At 40.3% G+C, this 16,921-nt stretch overlaps 1 protein-coding gene across 1 annotated transcript in view; it reads left to right on the top strand.

Annotated features, from left to right (window-relative positions):
- The window catches only part of TGFBR3 (transforming growth factor beta receptor 3), a 113,038-nt gene that overhangs the window by 65,677 nt on the left and 30,440 nt on the right, over positions 1-16,921 (top strand). The window contains exon 5 of the mRNA XM_068199835.1: positions 12,188-12,371. Coding sequence (XP_068055936.1) covers positions 12,188-12,371 — 184 coding nt within the window. The remainder of the gene's footprint in view (positions 1-12,187; positions 12,372-16,921) is intronic.

A 16,921-nucleotide genomic window follows, 5' to 3' on the forward strand; every position in this document is an offset into this window, starting at 1 on the left:
TAGGGCTTAATTTTGCTCCTCCAGCACAGCTGACAGTGGTAGGCAAGATTGTTTCTGCAGCACCCAGTGGAAACTCAGTTGTGTCACTGTGCATCAGCAGGACAGGAAGATGCACAGTGGTGCAGCATTAGAACTCTGAGAAGGGACACTGCTCTCTCAGTTGACCCGGTGTGGTGGTGACATGGTGAAGTGCACCAAGAGTTCTGTCACTTGCTGGACACTGCAAACTTTCTGGAATTGTTTTTCTTTTTCCTGTCATCAAGCTATAAGAGTAGGAGTAGCCTTGATATTTTGAACTTTGAAGGACTCAGTTCTGTTTCCAGTACAGTGTATTACTGATTGGTGCAAAGAATATGGCTTTGTTTTTAGTCTAAGGTATTCACAATCTTAGGTTTTTCATTGGTGTTTTGGAGACTCATGACTGTTATCTTCCTGTTATGTGTCCTTAATGCAACCAATACAGTTTTGGACTGCTCAGAAAATGACTGAGGAACAACATGTGCAACAACAGTGTGACAAGTCTTCATTCCTCTCGTGAGCAAAAGAAGCAGGATCTTTCATCAGATAATAAAGCCTTGGACTTACTTTCAGTTTAGTTTTGATCTTCTCCAACAACACATCATCATTTCTATTTCCTATCAGCTAGATTTTGTTCAGCTAGTTTGTGTTCTTCCTCTGCACCCAGGATTTTCACTCTGCCCTTATCTTGCTCTGGGAGTGGAGAGATGGCCTGCTGAGACCCATCCATTTCTGCTCCACTGATTGTGCTGGAGTTCAGATGGTGATCATGCTGAGTTTGCTTGGTTTGTCTCAGTGGGGTTTCAGCAGCCTGCATTAAGGCATAGGAACAATAGGAATGTGCCTAAGGCTCTGACTGCCAAAACTGTACCCTTAGATAAGTGTTTGCTGCAGAAAACTGTTTCAGGTGCTTCTGGTTACAAACTCCGGCTTGAAGAGGTGAGCAGCAGCAGTCATGGATCTTGTCGAGCAAGAAGTTGCCTGGCCTCAAGGACTGCCATGGTAAATTTGGCCACTGATGCTGCAGAGAGGACTGGACTGTTTCTCAGGTGGGGCAGGAGTACCTGGTAGGCACTACAGATTTGCTGGAGTGTTGGGGGGACTCAAATCAAATACCTCCTCTCACAACTCTATCTCTTAATCTGTGCTGGTCATGGTAAGGGCTGAATGTTGTGGTGCCTTGTGCCATCCTGTGGTGCTGGGGTAATGCTGCTGCCCATGGGACTTTGCTTTTTTGTTGCAAGGGACTGAAGTGGTTCTCATTGTTAACCCATCCCTAATCTATCTGAATAGCTAGCTCTCCATAACAATTTTGGATCTCCTTAAGTGCCGTAAGAATTTGTGTAATTTTCCTTCTACCATGTTAAGGTTTCTATTTTTCTTTCCTACAAAGAGCTCAAAGAACAAGATTGCATAATGCTAGAGTACTGATCCACCATTACCTCTCCCAGTTTAGTCTCTGTCATCCCTCTGACTCTTAAAGTTCACTTTTTTCTTTCCCTAAGGTGATATTTTTGCTGTAAACATAAGCTAGCTTCAGTCTCTTACCATGGATACGTTAGCCTTCCCACTTTTCATGGCCCAGTTTCTCAGTAGCTAGGGCATCTTGGGATGAGAAGCCATGAGGTTATGGGCTGAACAGCTTTAAATGTGGTCACCATCTGTTGCTTTTCCACAGTTCCGCTCTGCTCCCAAGGACAAATACATTGTTTTCCCAAAAGCTTTCTGAAAAAACAGCACAGAATCACATGGCACAGAAAACATGATAAATGTGGAGGAAGGCCTAGGAGCACCTGTAGGCAAGTGCAGTATAACAAATGTAGATCAAGGGGCTCTAGTTCTGCATAGAGCTGTTTGCCTGTGTTGAGCTGTGCTAATTTGCAGCCCCCGTGACAGTCTCTGTCCCAGGAAAGGTGGTCCTTTTCCAGAATCAGGGGTTCTTGTTTTAGGTAAGCTGTAGGGCAGAGGGACATACTGCTTCTGCCCTAGTTGCTGGGGGGTTCCCTGCCTCTGTGCCAGAGCCTTCAGTGAGTTCCAGACAACTGACCCTAGGACTGTAAATAGCAGCTCCAAGGGCTGCAGAGTCAGAGCATGCTTCCTTAGCCCTTGTTTAAAAATACTTAGCTCTGTGACTCTGACTTGTTCAATCTCCTTAAATGTGTAGCCAGAACAGAAGATTGAGTATGTTGAATCATGAAAGATTTAGAATTTGAAAAACCTTCTCTAGTGCCCATGAATTCATGGCACACATACCACAGGAGTGTCATAACTATTGTGTCTGTCTCTATGGAAGCCCTCAGGCAAGATATTAGTTGACTTTCCAGCTTTTCCTTCAGACTTTCCAAACAATGCATTCATTCACAATTTTATTAATATATTGTATGTAAAGTATGAATTGCAATGACTTTCATTGATTGAATCCTGGTTAGAACTATAAGTAGTGTAAAGAAATTTAAATTACAACTTCTGGGACTTGCTGCTGATAAAGACCACACTGCTAGAGCCAGGTCAAAGTTTGTAGTGAAAGGATCATGTAACCATTAGTAAAGTCCTATCTCTTTTTTTCTTTTTAATATTAGCTTTTTTTCCCCCTTGTAAAGTATCATAATAAAGTTCTCAAACTGTTACAGGGACATGTGCTTTGAGTAAGTAAATAACTAAATAAAAATTTCAAATTAATTGTATTATAATTTTCAGTGCTATTTCTAACAAAGAATCTCCAGGATATGAGTAGACGATGCACAAGTGCTGTTAGCATTGTACAGGAGGAGAAACCAAGGCACATTGAGCTTGAAAGGTGATTGTACTGGACAAAAGGGTGGAGTTAGGGCTGTGTGTTCTCAGTGTCATCATTAGCAAAATGGTCTGTTTCCTTCATTCTGTGAATTTATTGTTTGAGTTTCCATTAAAGCTAAGCCGCCCCAGGGAAGGATGAAAAGATTTAAAGCTTGTATCAGCACATATCCAAAAAACTGAGAAAATACAATACTACTGAGTTGGGCTGGAGTTTAACTTCTTATCACATAGTATGAGCATGGATTTTGCCTTTGGCCTAGTCCTCCATCAGTTAAGAAGCTTAAAATGAATGTGGGAGAAAATCCAGGGTTTGGGTGCATTGTTGTAGTATGGGGGAAGCACAACTTACCTTCTTGGTAAATATTTTTTCAGTATGGTCATGTAGATTTGGTGTATGTGTGTGGTTTTGCATTTATATTTATCATGTAATGCACAGTTTCACTTAGTGACTTGTCATGTACTTTATCTTCATGGAAACAGCTCATGGTTTCATTTTCACAAAATGTCTACTAGTGGCTAAACCTCACAGTGGAATAAATTATCATAAAAATTAAGTAGCATGCCCCAAATAAACCAAAGTTTGTATTGGGTTAGTATCAGGATTTTTTTAATGTCATGTTTTGAAGAGTTTTTTCCAAAGTGGCACTGAAGGGAAGGATGGTGATTCTTACAGAGTGACAGTACTTTGGAGGAAGCATTCATCACAGGGCATGGCTGCTAAGGGGAGTTGTGCTTCACTATTCTGCTACCTGTGTTGTCATTTTGCTTCTCAGGGTGCTTTCCCCATCTATAAATCAGAAAGAACACTAGTGAGTAGTCTAAAGAGAAAATTTGGGCATCTTGATATAAACCTGACAAAAATTTTCTGTGTGTGCACAAGAAAGAGAATAAATGGTGTCTGCCTAGTGTGGTGTTAACAATAGTTTTAGCATGGACAGGTTTATTTTCAGACTCTGCATGAGTTGCTGTATATTGATGGGTGAAGTAGGTGATGCTGTGAAATTATTGTAATTTTAGTAAAATAAGTCTGGAGTTTATTTTCATTGTGTTAAAAATAAATGTAACTTAGTATTGTGGCATTTCAATCCAAAAATACCTGAAATGGGTTAGTGCATGGACTGCCTGACCTAAGTAATTGTAAATCATGACTTCAGTTACTGGTGCATGTAGTCATACTAGTCTGATTGTATATTTGTACATGTCACAACAATACAAGAATCTGGGAATTGGGCCTTTTTCTGTTCGAGTGTTCGTGGGCTCATCACACTGAAGAGTACTGCACTTGTGGGTGGGAAGCTCTGTTCAGTTCAGCACGGGGAATGCTTGGCATCTGTGCTACATTTTTTTTTTTTTTCCTCTGCAGAGAATAAATACCAAAATTGCATTATAAAGGGGAGTGGAAGTTGGAGGACAGCTTCACTGGTGATTGGACTGGTTAGATTATGACATCACAGTTTTAGGAAAGCTAGACAACTACTGTAGAAACTGCTTTTACTTAAGATCTTGGTGCAAGTCAATATTGCAGGAAAACATTACCAGACCTCTTCCACCAACCCACTTTTAAGTTTTCATACAGCGAAATAGTTTCCTTCCTTCCCATCAAGTCGTCATTTCTCTCCTTCCTAAAACTAGTTTATTGCGAACATGTCTTGGCAGAAAACCAGAAGTTTTATGAAACTGCACAGAAAGAAGGTTTTATAGGTGCTACTCAGAAAGTAATTTTTTTTCTTTCTATTTGGTAGCTTTTTCAATTGCTTTTATAGCCTAGGAATGTCTTTACTCAGCAAGTGAATGTAGTGAGAATTAAATCAATGAAAAAAGATCCCAATCCTTTGTGATTTCCTGTTAGAAAAGATCCAAAACCCCCTTAAATATCTACATATGTGATTTTATATAATATATTATTTAAGAAGTGATGCTTCAGCTTTTTCTCTGAGTTAGTTATTCAGGGAATTGAATGAGTAAAGGTTATGGATAAGAAAACACTTATGCAAACAAATAACCTTACTTGCAAGAGCTAGGAGTGAATGTGTGTTAAGGTAGTGAAATGGGGGAAGCAAGAGCAGTAATGATAAATACAAAAACAGATCACTTGCTCTTGTCTTGAGATTTGAAAAGATAAAAGCTTTAAAGAAGATGAAGTGATAGAATAAAGAGTCTAATTATTAGTAATTCTGTATTTATAAGAAGAAAAATCCATGTTCTTATTACTTTAGCCAATTGCTGGTTTATTCCTCTCACTTCATGAAAATATGGTTTACATATTTTGGGTCACTGCCACCAAACCACAGGCTGTTCTATGGTTTGCACTAGATTTGGATGACTGACAGAACTCACTGAAAAACAAGTGCTATTTGTTTTCCTGTGCCTAGTATTTAACGGGAAATCAGGAGGCTAAATTTCCAATCACTGGTTAAACAGACCCAGATGTGAATAAGAGTGCTCTGCTAGGAGGAGAGTGAGGAAGGATAGGAAATGCATGACTAGTGATAAATTTGGTATAAATAGTGACCTTTCACTATTCAAAGTAAAAGCAGTAGATTTTCAGTGTTGTGTAACAGTGTGAAGAGGAATTTAAAAGGACATTTACATTAACTGTAGGATCCCGAGTTTGCTTTTTTTCATAAGTCTTCATTGTTCTTCTACAGAGGAGCTGGAAATAATCCTGTAGTTGCCCTTTTCTACTTGGAAAAGTTCATATTCTCCCTTCCCCTCCCCACACTGTTTCCTTGCCTTTTGAAAAAATGTGAAAATTAACATTTTGCGTCAAATTAAAAGCAGTGTTTAGTAAACAGTAACTCTTACTATGCTTTTCACAATGGTAAATTTCCCTGTAGACCTTGTCTCCTGGCATGATTCAACTCTGGCAAAATAATGCTTTTCCAAAGTCTATATAAATGGGTTACTCCCAGAAATATTAGAGGAACCTCAAGCTCCCTATGGTGGTGATTCTTGGCAAAAGAGCGGAAGGATTTTTTCAGCAGTAGGAATGGCAGAAAATGACAGAGTAGTAAATACATGCTTGAAAATTATGCATGTAAGAGGAGTTTAAGAGTACAATAACCCTAGTAAGGCATCTTTAAATATCCAGGGGTTGAGGGTTTTTTTTCTTCAAAGCTTGCTTCAGGAAGACATTGCAGAAGAGAAATGCTATTTCTGGCTTAGGAAGCAAGATACAGTACATGAAATGAATATGCAGAATATAGTAAAAAAATTCTGTATGTGTGATGTCCCAAAATAGGGAAATTTTATTATGTATAACTACCCTCTGCTTTCACTGTAATCACTTTGATTTGGGCAGAAATATTTGAAGAATACCAACTTGCCAGTAAATTTCACAGGGAACTAGGCAGGTCCTTGTGCCTTCAATTCTTCTTTCACGAGACTTCAAAGGCCTGCATTTTTTTTTGGGAGCCTGGTTTGCTAAGAGTGTCACGGAGTTCATACTAGAGCCCATGTGATTTAAGACATCTTTCAGAGCTCAAGCTTTATTGCATGTGGTTTGTTTCAGCTTTGAGAGTGGGCTGTCTCTGTGGGTCGTTGCTCCGACCAGAACTTGTGTTAGGAGTGTGGACAGGCCAGATCTGGACGATGCTGCCTCTTGTATCTCCTGCCAACCTTTCTCATTGCTGCCTCTGAGTGCTCCTAAGCATTCCTCCTCCTCCTGGTCCCTCTAGGAGCCCAGACCTATCCCTTTCAGAACCAAGACAGCTGGTAGTCAGGAAGACGTGGACTTTAAGTTAATCCAGGCTGCAGGAGTGAGGAAACAAAGACTGTTTGGCCATTTAGTGAGGTGCATTCCCAAACCAATCTTGCAGGAGGCTGAAGGACCTGGAACAGGCACCTGTGATAGTCTTTTCTCTTCTGTATGGTCATGGCTTCTTCCTTTCTTTGCTTGCTTCAGTAAACAGGGGCTTAGCCACTGGAAGTTTACAGAAGCAGGCAGTGGATTTTGGCAGACTACTGGTGTTAGTGATGTGGAGATCATAAATCACAACAGGTTGTTACTGAGTCACTGATTCCAGTGGAAACTATAGCTGCAGTTGCATAGATAGGCTTTAATTCTCCCCTCAAGTCTTCCACTAAATTGCCTCTAACTTGAAACAGAATCCCTGGAAAAGCTTCTGCTACCTTATTTTGCTCGTATCAAACAAGTGTTATGTTGAGTCTATTGATGTTGTTAGATTAAGTGGACAGTTACTTGTGTGCAATTAACAAACTCCTGCTGAGCCTTAAACTTTGGTACCAGATTTCCTCTTTACACAGATTTTCTTGTTTATTTATCATTCTAGTAACTGTTCCTTAGGGGCTTTGAAAGTTCCACTTGATTTGACACAGATTCAGCTTTGATAGAAAATCCCAGGATCTTTTTTCTAGATATATAAAGATATAAAGATGTGCAGGAGTCCACTATCTGATCTCGTAAGGGTCTGCTTTCATCCTAAGAAAACATTGAACAGCCTTAATTATATAAGAATCTTTGGTAGTTGCAAAACTGAGTATCTCCCAGGAAGTTGAATTAAAATCTTAAATGCATTTAAGATAATGTTTCTTATGTGTATGTTTTAAAAAATGTGCGAACTAGAAGTGGAATTTTGTAATGACTGCATGTGGTCTTGAGAACACTAAAATGAAAAATGTTGACATCGCCAGAAAACATCACACCTCTGTGGCTGTAAGGACTATGCAAATTTGATAGGTGATTCACAAATGTGGCATGTAATTTCAAAAGCAGCATGTTTCTTATTCACTTGTTGAAGAGAATTGTTCTCTTGATGATTAAAGTATGTTGTATATGGGTTTATGAACAACAAAAGATACATTTTTGAGTTTTGGAATACCTGATATTTCTTCATCTGTGGCTTTATTTTTCCTTTGTAAGAGGGTAAAATTACATCAAGGTATAATACCAAAAAACACCGTCTGACTCTGATCCCCAGGTAGGCTGCTCCAATAGTTGGTTCAAATATTTTATTTTTATTCTGAGCAGATGTACTCCTCTCCTACATGATCCACCACAGGTCTGATACTGTACAGCTCAGATAAAAATATGAAGGATGCTGCTTCTTTTCCTCCTTGTATATTTGACTCCATCATGGCTTTAGGGATGATTAGGTGGTCACTTGTGCTGGCAGGCCCTTCATGGGTAGTGGCTGTGAGGGCAAGGATTGGTTCATGCTGGGTGGCTGTGGACGCTTCCTTTGTATCCCGAGTCATGTCCCAGAGGTGCCTACCTCTCTTTCTTAAGGCTGAATTATGAACTTGCTTCCTACTTGGGAGTTCTGAATTATAATATGTTAAATACTTAAAATGTTATAAAGCAAAGTAAATATCCCCCTGGATCAGATTCAAAGAAAAAAAAAGGCAATAAACGTTTAAAGGGAGAGAAGGAAATAGGTAAAATAAGAAACAGAATATGCTATTTTGTGTGTGCAGTATTCACACTCACCACTGTATATATTTGAGATGATGCAGGTTTGGTTCTGAGAGTTGTTCCCTCTGGAGAATAGTAACTCATGACATTTGGCACTTCTGCCAGGTAACTGCTGTCCTGAACTACCATGGCAGCCTTGCAAGGACAGTTTTATTTGGACTGGAAACTTTTCTTAAGAGTTGTATGAAGGCTGTTTTTGTTTTGTCACCCCAGCCTGAGGGGTGTATGTTTCCTTGCCTTGGTATGGTGCAGAGAAAATGTCAGGCCCTGTTTTCCCCAGTGGTCAGCAGGGTAGTAGTGTATACAACCAAAACATGTTCCTAAATATATTTTGTTCTTTGATGGAATACTCAGGTTTTGGTAGCATATTTCAATAGACTATGCTTGATCCTCATTTCCTCTGAGGAACAGCCCTTTGAACTGTGGTGCTTGCTGTGGTTAGTGGCCATGGCCAGTATCTTTTGGTCTTGCAAACAGATTTTCCATGTCCAGCCTCTTCATTTAGTCTCAGAAAAGTGACAGGGACATGTAGGTTTACTCAACAGCAGAGGATGTTTCCAGTGCAGTTTGTTTTCATATCCTCAAAACAACTGGAAGAAATAGAGCTGGGGCACTTTTTCCACTCTGCAACCTCAGAAAGTAACCACTAAAGGAGTTCAAGGGAGGAGATAAGAGTGTCTGTGGCAGCAGTCTCTTAATCGCTCAATCAGCGCGTAATTAGTGCTCAGATAAAAATTGGTTAGTTCCCAAATATTTAAAACATTATTAGACTTCAATGCTTTGCATTATCCTAAGCATGTTAGATTTGCTTTTGATTTGTTCTGATGAGTAAGTAGTTAATGTTCAAGGCAGGTGTTGAAACAGTGATGGTTGCCTTTTTTGGAAGGGTCTGTTGAATTCTTTCCAGAACAAATAATGTGCTTGGCTCACTTAACCTTGCCTTAGGTCTGTGTAGTAAAAATCCCAACATTGGCAAGCACAGCAGAACTCTGCAGTCCTTTCTAAAACCTGGGTAGTGGAACTAGGATTTCAAATAGACTTTAGTATGTGATTGAAAAAAACCCAATATTATAAGCTGCATGTTTGTTTAAAGATGTTTACTGTATGATCACTTAGTGAGGATGCTTGTGACAGACTTTTTAGTTGCTCTGCTTTCTGTCTGTTGATTCCTCCTTTGAAGCATGTGGTCACTTTGATAGGATCTGTCCCTCAGGAAGACATTTGTCATGCTGCAGGATGATGAAAAAGGTTTTCAAGTTTTAATTAGTAATAAATAAAAAACCAAGTATATTCTGAGGAAGACAGCTGTTGTGTTAGCATATGTTTAACTATCTCAAATGAAAAATACAGCAAAAATCTATTATTGCAAGGTAATCCATTTCTTTGTTTGTTATTTAGAAGGAATAATACTTTCTCTCATGCTGTCCTGAAATGCTTAAAAAGATACCCTGATGCTGACCATAAAAAAAAATGGAAACAATGTGTAAATATAAACCAACTACTGCACTTACTGGATAAACTGTCTCTGAGGGTGGAACGCTAACATCTATTCAATATTCTTGCAAAATAATTACTGATTAAGTCCTTAAATCTGGTGAATTTCATGCATGGGAGATTTCTCCAATTAGGCCAAAGCTCTATGAAAATGTCCCACGTATCTCTGATATAAAAGTACACAGGCATGACCTGGCATGTGCTGTGTCAGTGCCATCCTCTGAGACTGTGCACTTGGAATTTACACAGAATTTGGTGTGTTAGGAGCATTGTAGAGATGCTTCATGAAATCAGCCCATGGCATAGCTGCTTCTAGGGGGTGAAAATACAAAGTGAATGCTATTTGCTAAATACCTTATAGAGATAACTGGTTGCTCTCCTTTCCTAGAACCAGATTAACTCTAATAGACTTTGCTTCCTATTTGAGAACTGTGAGAGTATTGAGAGAATGTGGTGTGGTCTGTGTTACACTGAATAATAAAACTTTTTTTTCATTTAAAATAAGCCTCTTATAGTAGTCATTTGAAAACAAATAAGAAAGATTATTCAGAATTGAAACAGGTTTTAGTTTAAACATTGAAAATTTTTCTGGTAAAAGGATTCCTAAGCTGTTTTTTGTAACAGGTCTGGTCAAATTGAACTCTGAATTACCTGTGCCTTCTCTTAGAGAAGAATATATGATATGTGCATAATAAATGCATTACAGATGGAGACACAGGGAAAAATTTACAATTTTTTCACCTGCCAAAGGATGTAATTTATTTATCTACTTGGACAAATACTTGCAAGTGCCAAACAATTTGGTATGTATTACCCTAAAATATTGCTGGCAACAATAGCTTTAGGGAAGGTAATAGTTTGTTGCCATTAGTTAATTTCTATAATTGGAACCTGGCTTCAGATAATCTGCTTAAAATAATTAGTTTGAGAGATACTTATGTGTAAATAATGCTCTGGACAGAAATTGTTATGATGGATTTTTAAGATTTGTTTTTCCTTCTTTGAGTTACCAGTAGTTTGGCTTCTCAGTTGGGTAAAAAAAATATATTGTTCCATGGAAGAGGTCTGGGTTAGTAGAAAGATGTGAAAAGGGAAGGGGAAAGAGAACAACAGGGTGACTCAGACTTCTTCCTGGGATGCGCAGAGCACAGCAGAAGAAGATGAAATGGTGGTACTTTCATGAAACCTTGTTTGCTGCAGTGGTCTGGAAACGGGGGCTGTGTGTTGTATCTGAACAAACTACAGGGAGTATGTCAAAAAAGGTCTTCACTGATTTCACATCTGAAAGCTTGTTCATCTTGCTGTGCTTTCACTCAAGTACATATTCTTCTTGACTTGGTATTTAGATCTTAGTGAAGGTGTCCACTGAAGGACCAGCCTGGGTAGGGCATGCAGGTCCCAGTCCTTGAGCACCATGAAGGAAGAGACAGTGAAGTGTATGGATGGGTTGGGCAAATGAAGGATTGCTGCTCTTTCACCACTTCTGTAGGGACCTCTCGAGAGCTGACAGATGTCCTGGAAGTGTTGACTGCATCCATCTGCAGGGACAGGCGGGTCAAAGGTTGCTGTTGGGATGACTTTGCATTGTAGGAAATCTGGAATGACTTGTTTATCTCGCAAGACCCGCACAGGCTGAAGCAGGTCGCAATCAGACAGAGTCTGACCCTTTGCCACCTTCTGTTTGTGAATGATGCTACTGCCACTCCAGTGAAGCTGTATTTGAACATCTTTGGCTTTCCAGCAGAACCTGTTATACTTCTATGTACTGGTTTTCCATTTTCACAATTTTAAATAACATTTTAGTCTTTCCATTCAAGATCTCAGTTAATGTAACCTATTTTTAAGAATTTTTCAGAAGATGTATATAACTCATCTGCTTTATCTATTAAACTAAAGTATTTCTTCACTTAAAAGAGCAACAGTAAATACCATTCTTTTCTCTTAGCCTTTCTCTTTCCTTACATTCTATTTCTGGGCTGGCCTTTGTATGTCACTGAGCTTGGACTCACATTCTTTCTGATTTGGGATTTACTTCAGTAGTTCCCAGTTTTATTTAGCTTCACATTCTTATCTGCCTTCATTTCTTAAATCCATCCTCTTATTCTCTCCCTCTCTTTGCCCCCAAAGTTTATCTCCCTTTGCAGCACACTTTGGTTCCACTTCTGCAGCAGTACAATTTTGGAGAGTGGTTCAGAGCCCTCTCTTATTCAGCTGCCCTGTACACCCTACCTGGGCTGATGGGCACTTCATTCTTTCTAAAAAACATCTCTGAAAAAGGAATCATTATGCAGATGGTTAAAGCATGTGATACTTGGGTATTTTTGGAAATAAGCCACAATCACCTTCAGTCACTGCATTTGGATGTGGAAGATTACATTGCTTAAACATGCTACATGTCTGTGTGGATAAATGTATCACATTAAAATATGTTTTTATTCCCATCAGGTGTCTTTAGGTTCCGTTGTTCAGTTTGAGAAGGGAAACTTCTCCTTGTCAGCAGAAACAGAAGAAAAGTTTTTTCCTGAGAAAAATGAACAGCTGCTACAGTGGGCCCAGAAGGAATATGGAGCAGTAACATCTTTCACTGAACTTAAAATATCAAGAAACATCTATATTAAAGTAGGAGAAGGTAAACCACAACAAAACCAACTTTCAGATACTGAGAATGTGTTGCTTATATTTCACTTATTTATTTTTAAACATGCCTCTCATTTTTTCAAGAGATATGATATGAAAGGGGAAGCAGAGAAATAAGGGCAAACCTAAAGACCGGATCTTGGGTTTAGGAAACTTTGAATGGATTCTGGAGCCAAAACTTTATGCTCATAAATGTGATGCAATTGCTCAGAATCTTACAAGAGTCAAACTTTTCCTTTTAAACAGAATCAACTGCTCATGGTAATCGTTTGGGTGCATTCATCTGAAGAAATGGAGACATTGAAGGAGGGGGAAATTTCTAGAAAGACCTGAGTTACTTTTTTTTTTTTTTCCAGTATTTGCTCGTGTAAGGACCCAGACTTCTTTGGGCAAAGAATTATTGCTTTCCTCACCAAACTAAATTACTTCAGTCTGTACTTATGTATTTTCATCCCAAGGAGAAAGATTTCCTGTCACTGTGAGCCACATGCCAGATTCTTCAGGTGGCCTAGCGCAGGTCGAGAGGACTTTAGCTCCTTGGGGACTTCACACAGGCCCATGTTGGGGTGGGGCTCAGGCTGTAGCTCCATAACTGAGCAGTATTGGCACAACACAACTATATGATCTTGTGCAGGAATATCGCTACAGGAGCTCCCAAACAGCTGAACTAGTTGGTTACAGGAAAGAAAAAAATAACGAAAAGCCTTCTGTGGAGAAAACGTTCTTTCCTAACCACATGTATCTGATCATTTGATTTCCTGATATAGGAGGTTTGCCCCCCAAAATAAGAACATGCCTGAGTTAGTTTTATCCAAATCCTGCCAAATTTGTAGAGGATTCCCCCATGTGGGTTTTTTTTGGCTCTACTTGGCACCAGTCTTGGATTCTAATGCCAGAAAATAATTCAGAAATATATTTATTAGCTTATTAAAATGCTCCTGAAACATATACATGGGAGTAGTGGTCTCTGCATTGTGGAGACAAATATTTAATTAGATACGTTGAAAAAAAACAGATAAAATTTTGTTTGTTGGTTTGTATGTCTCCAGTCAAACCAGGAGGCTAAAGAGGAGAGTTTTGCATCTTCTTTAGAATGCACTAAAACACAATTTAATTAGGAGTAAGTACACAAAATGGAAGTTGGCAGGCAACCAAAACAGACAGTTTCTGAGAAGGCTCCTACAAACTAGCTCAGCTGTAACTGCATTTGATTTTGATTTAAATTCTTGGCAGAAGGGAATGTGTGTGTATATGTGGGGGTTATGCATGTGTTCAGAGCTGGGGACAGGGTGAGTTCTTGAACTGCAGCAGTCGTGTGAGGAGTTCTGTGAAAACCACGTGGGATGTGGTCCTGGTTTGCTTCTCTGCAGAATGAACAATGGAATTACTGGATTTCACAAACCACAGCATACAGCGATGTACAGTTTAGGCTTTTTGTACAAAACTTGCCCTCCTCATGCGATGTAGTAAGGTACCCTCAGCTGACAGTCTGTGAATCACTTCTAGTATTGCTCATAATCTATAGGTGGTCACACAAAGCACTCCTTGCTATGTGACTGGTACAGAATTTGATGGCTGTATTCATAGAATTGTCTACATTTCAGCTTCACTCAGGTTAGACAAATCTGAAACTGGAAGATATAACATTTTAGAAGTGTAGGCTGTAGCTGAGTACAGAAAACAGAAAATACAAGCCAAAGGACAGAAAGATCTGAAGAAGGCTGATCTTTCATAGAATTAAGCTGCTTCTGATGCCATGGGTCTCTTAAGTCACTTTTGAAATTGCAAATGAAAGGCAGCTGAGAGCACTAGCAAGCTGGATCAGGGCCAAGTGCATCTGAATCCTGTTGATTCTAAAGAGTGGCTGATCCAATACTGCAGGGATGGTGATCACAGCAAGAATTTTAAGGGGCCAGAGTGGGGGTGTGGAGGAAGGGGGCACAAGAAGTGCTGTTCTTGTTCTTGCCTTGGTTTGTGTAATGAAGGAGATGGCAGAGTGAATGCTGTGATAATCACTGTCAGATTCTAGAAAACAGGCCTGCTCATGGTGAAAGTGGTCTTGGTATGTGTTTTTCAGCAGGAGTCAGTTTAATTCCTCATGGTTCAGTAAGACATGATTGAACAAGTCAGGAAGTCCTATCAGTTAGCTAAATGTTATCTAATGTTATCTAATGCATCCAGCATCACCAGTAAATCCAGGGCAAATGTGCTAGCCTGGAGGGACCCTAATTTCAATACACTTCTTAGCTAAATAAGAAAAAAAAATAGCTTTAACAGTAGCTAAATTGGAAAATGTACAGTCTATTTACAGATGGTAACACTGTGCTTCTGTCCTGGCAGAAGCTGAAACATCAGTCCTGACTCTGAATTCATAGCCTGTACACAACAGTGCACATATCCTGCATGCCATGCCTGCTTGGTTTAATGCTTGCACATGGTCCCATTGTGTCTGGTTTAGCTGTGTGTCCTGCTGCGGGATGAGCACTGCCTAGAGTTTGCATCCTCCCTCCTGAGACCCCTGTAGGACCTTCCCTGATCCCATTTCCATCCTGCCATTAAATGTCAGCCAGGGTTCTGTTGTGCTGAGGGCTAGCAAACTGTGAAATACACATAAATAAGCCCTACCATCAGAGTGCCCAAGGAAAATTCCAAGCACCTTGCTTATGCCCAGATCAGATTTTGAAAGGCAAACTCTACTTGGATGGGATTTTTATTGCTGCATCCAACTGCTGCTGCCTAGGGTGCCTTACTTGGGGAATGAGACTTGATTAACAGTGCTCATTTGCACAAAAACCTCCTCAGGATGATGTTAAACTTGGATATTCAGCTTCAGCCAAGAACCTGTGGATGACACCTCATTTGTGCAGAATAGAGCAGACAGTGTCTGTCCTCATCAGTGAAATAGAAGTGCTGCACACAGACACTACACATCCTGGTGTGCAGTCCTGTGTCTCCATCCAGGCAGGCTGGCACTCGCTGCTGGCCACTGCTCGCAGCTCTGCTGCCTTCTGGCCAGCGGGGCCCCTTGGCACCCTGGCCTGCTGGCCAGAGACCCTGCTGAGGGTGGTGCCTGCAAACCTCACGTCTGAGTCCCTGTTGGGAGCCTGGGGAGATTAGAGAGGCACAGAATCCATAAACTGACTGTGTGTTGGCTGGTTTGGTAATGTTTTTAATTGATTGCAGACACCTGCAGTCCCTTTCCAAAGTGTGTAGGCAGCCCTGAAACTAACAAAGAAGAGATGCATAGTAAGCAAAGAAAGATGAAATGGATCCTCTCTTCTTTTCTGCTCCAGCCCGATTTTGGTAACTGGTGTGGATGAGAGTAAATACATTCTGGTGTGAATGTCAAGTAGCCTGTGATAGAGTTGAAATCTGCTGCAGAGGAAAAGCGTGCTATGGAGCAGAGGCCCAGGCTGGGGACTCTCTCTGCTTCTGGCAGCAAGAGCAGCACTTCTGGAGAGCTCCAGAGACGCCTAATGGAAGTGCCAGGAGCAAGAACTGAGTTCTTTGCAATGGCAAATGATAGCACGTGTGGTAATTATCCACAAACTACTCCAGAACTGTTATTTTATGGCCTGAATCATGTTGTACAGAAGTTAAGAAGCAAATACCTAGCGTCTGTGTGTGTGTATATTTAAAAATTTAAGCTCAGCATAGACCTTTGGGATCATTTTCCATTCTGTGCTGTTGTGGGAGGAGCTGGCAGAAGTGCAGCTGCATTCAAGGCTAATCTGGCAGGGCACATACCAGATGTTAGAGAAGTGCTTTGCTTGGGCAGTATGCATAGTTACAGCCTTATACAGCTTTAGTAGCTTTTGTAGGGGACACAGCAGGGTTAATATTCAAAGGCTGCTTTGTATAAGATCAGGAGAAGGAACTCCCCTGATTGTTTCTGCAGAGACCAGGGCCACAGGAGTCTGGTCTTCCTGCAAAGTTGGGTAGCACACACAAATGCACTTCAGAGGTGACATTTCAGTTCTCATTTTAGAGAGTGCATGGCCTCAGCACAGCTCATACGAGTTTCTTCACAGTTTTGTGTTCACAATGCATGCTAGTTGATTTATTTTCTTTCGATTTTTTGGGGGTTTTTTGTATCTTGCTACTGACCTTAATAGGAAAAGTCTTTCTTGTACACCAATGGTCAAAGACCCAGCCACGTGGAATTGTATTCTTACAGGACTTCAAGTGTTTGAACATGGTACTTAGTCCTTTTAGTCCAATTCATATGTCAAGCTATCTCAGAAAGGCAAAGTGCTTCTGATTTTCAGTAGAAATACTGTTTCTTGGGGTACAATAATATAGACTGTGCATGAGAATTTCATATGAAGTGACTATTTTTTATGGTTTGCATTTTTCAGTGGTGGCTCTTCACCCAAAGGGTGGGTGGGCACTGGAACAGGCTCCCCAGGGCATGGTCACAGCAGCAGCCTGACAGAGTTTAAGCCTCTGGACAAAGGTCTCAGGCACAGTGTGTGACTCTTGGGGATGGTCCTGTGCAGGGCCAGGAGTTGGACTCAATGACCCCTGTGGATCTCTTCCAAC

The sequence above is a fragment of the Anomalospiza imberbis genome, chromosome 9, assembly GCF_031753505.1.
Source record: "Anomalospiza imberbis isolate Cuckoo-Finch-1a 21T00152 chromosome 9, ASM3175350v1, whole genome shotgun sequence".
Taxonomy (NCBI): Eukaryota; Metazoa; Chordata; class Aves; order Passeriformes; family Viduidae; genus Anomalospiza; species Anomalospiza imberbis.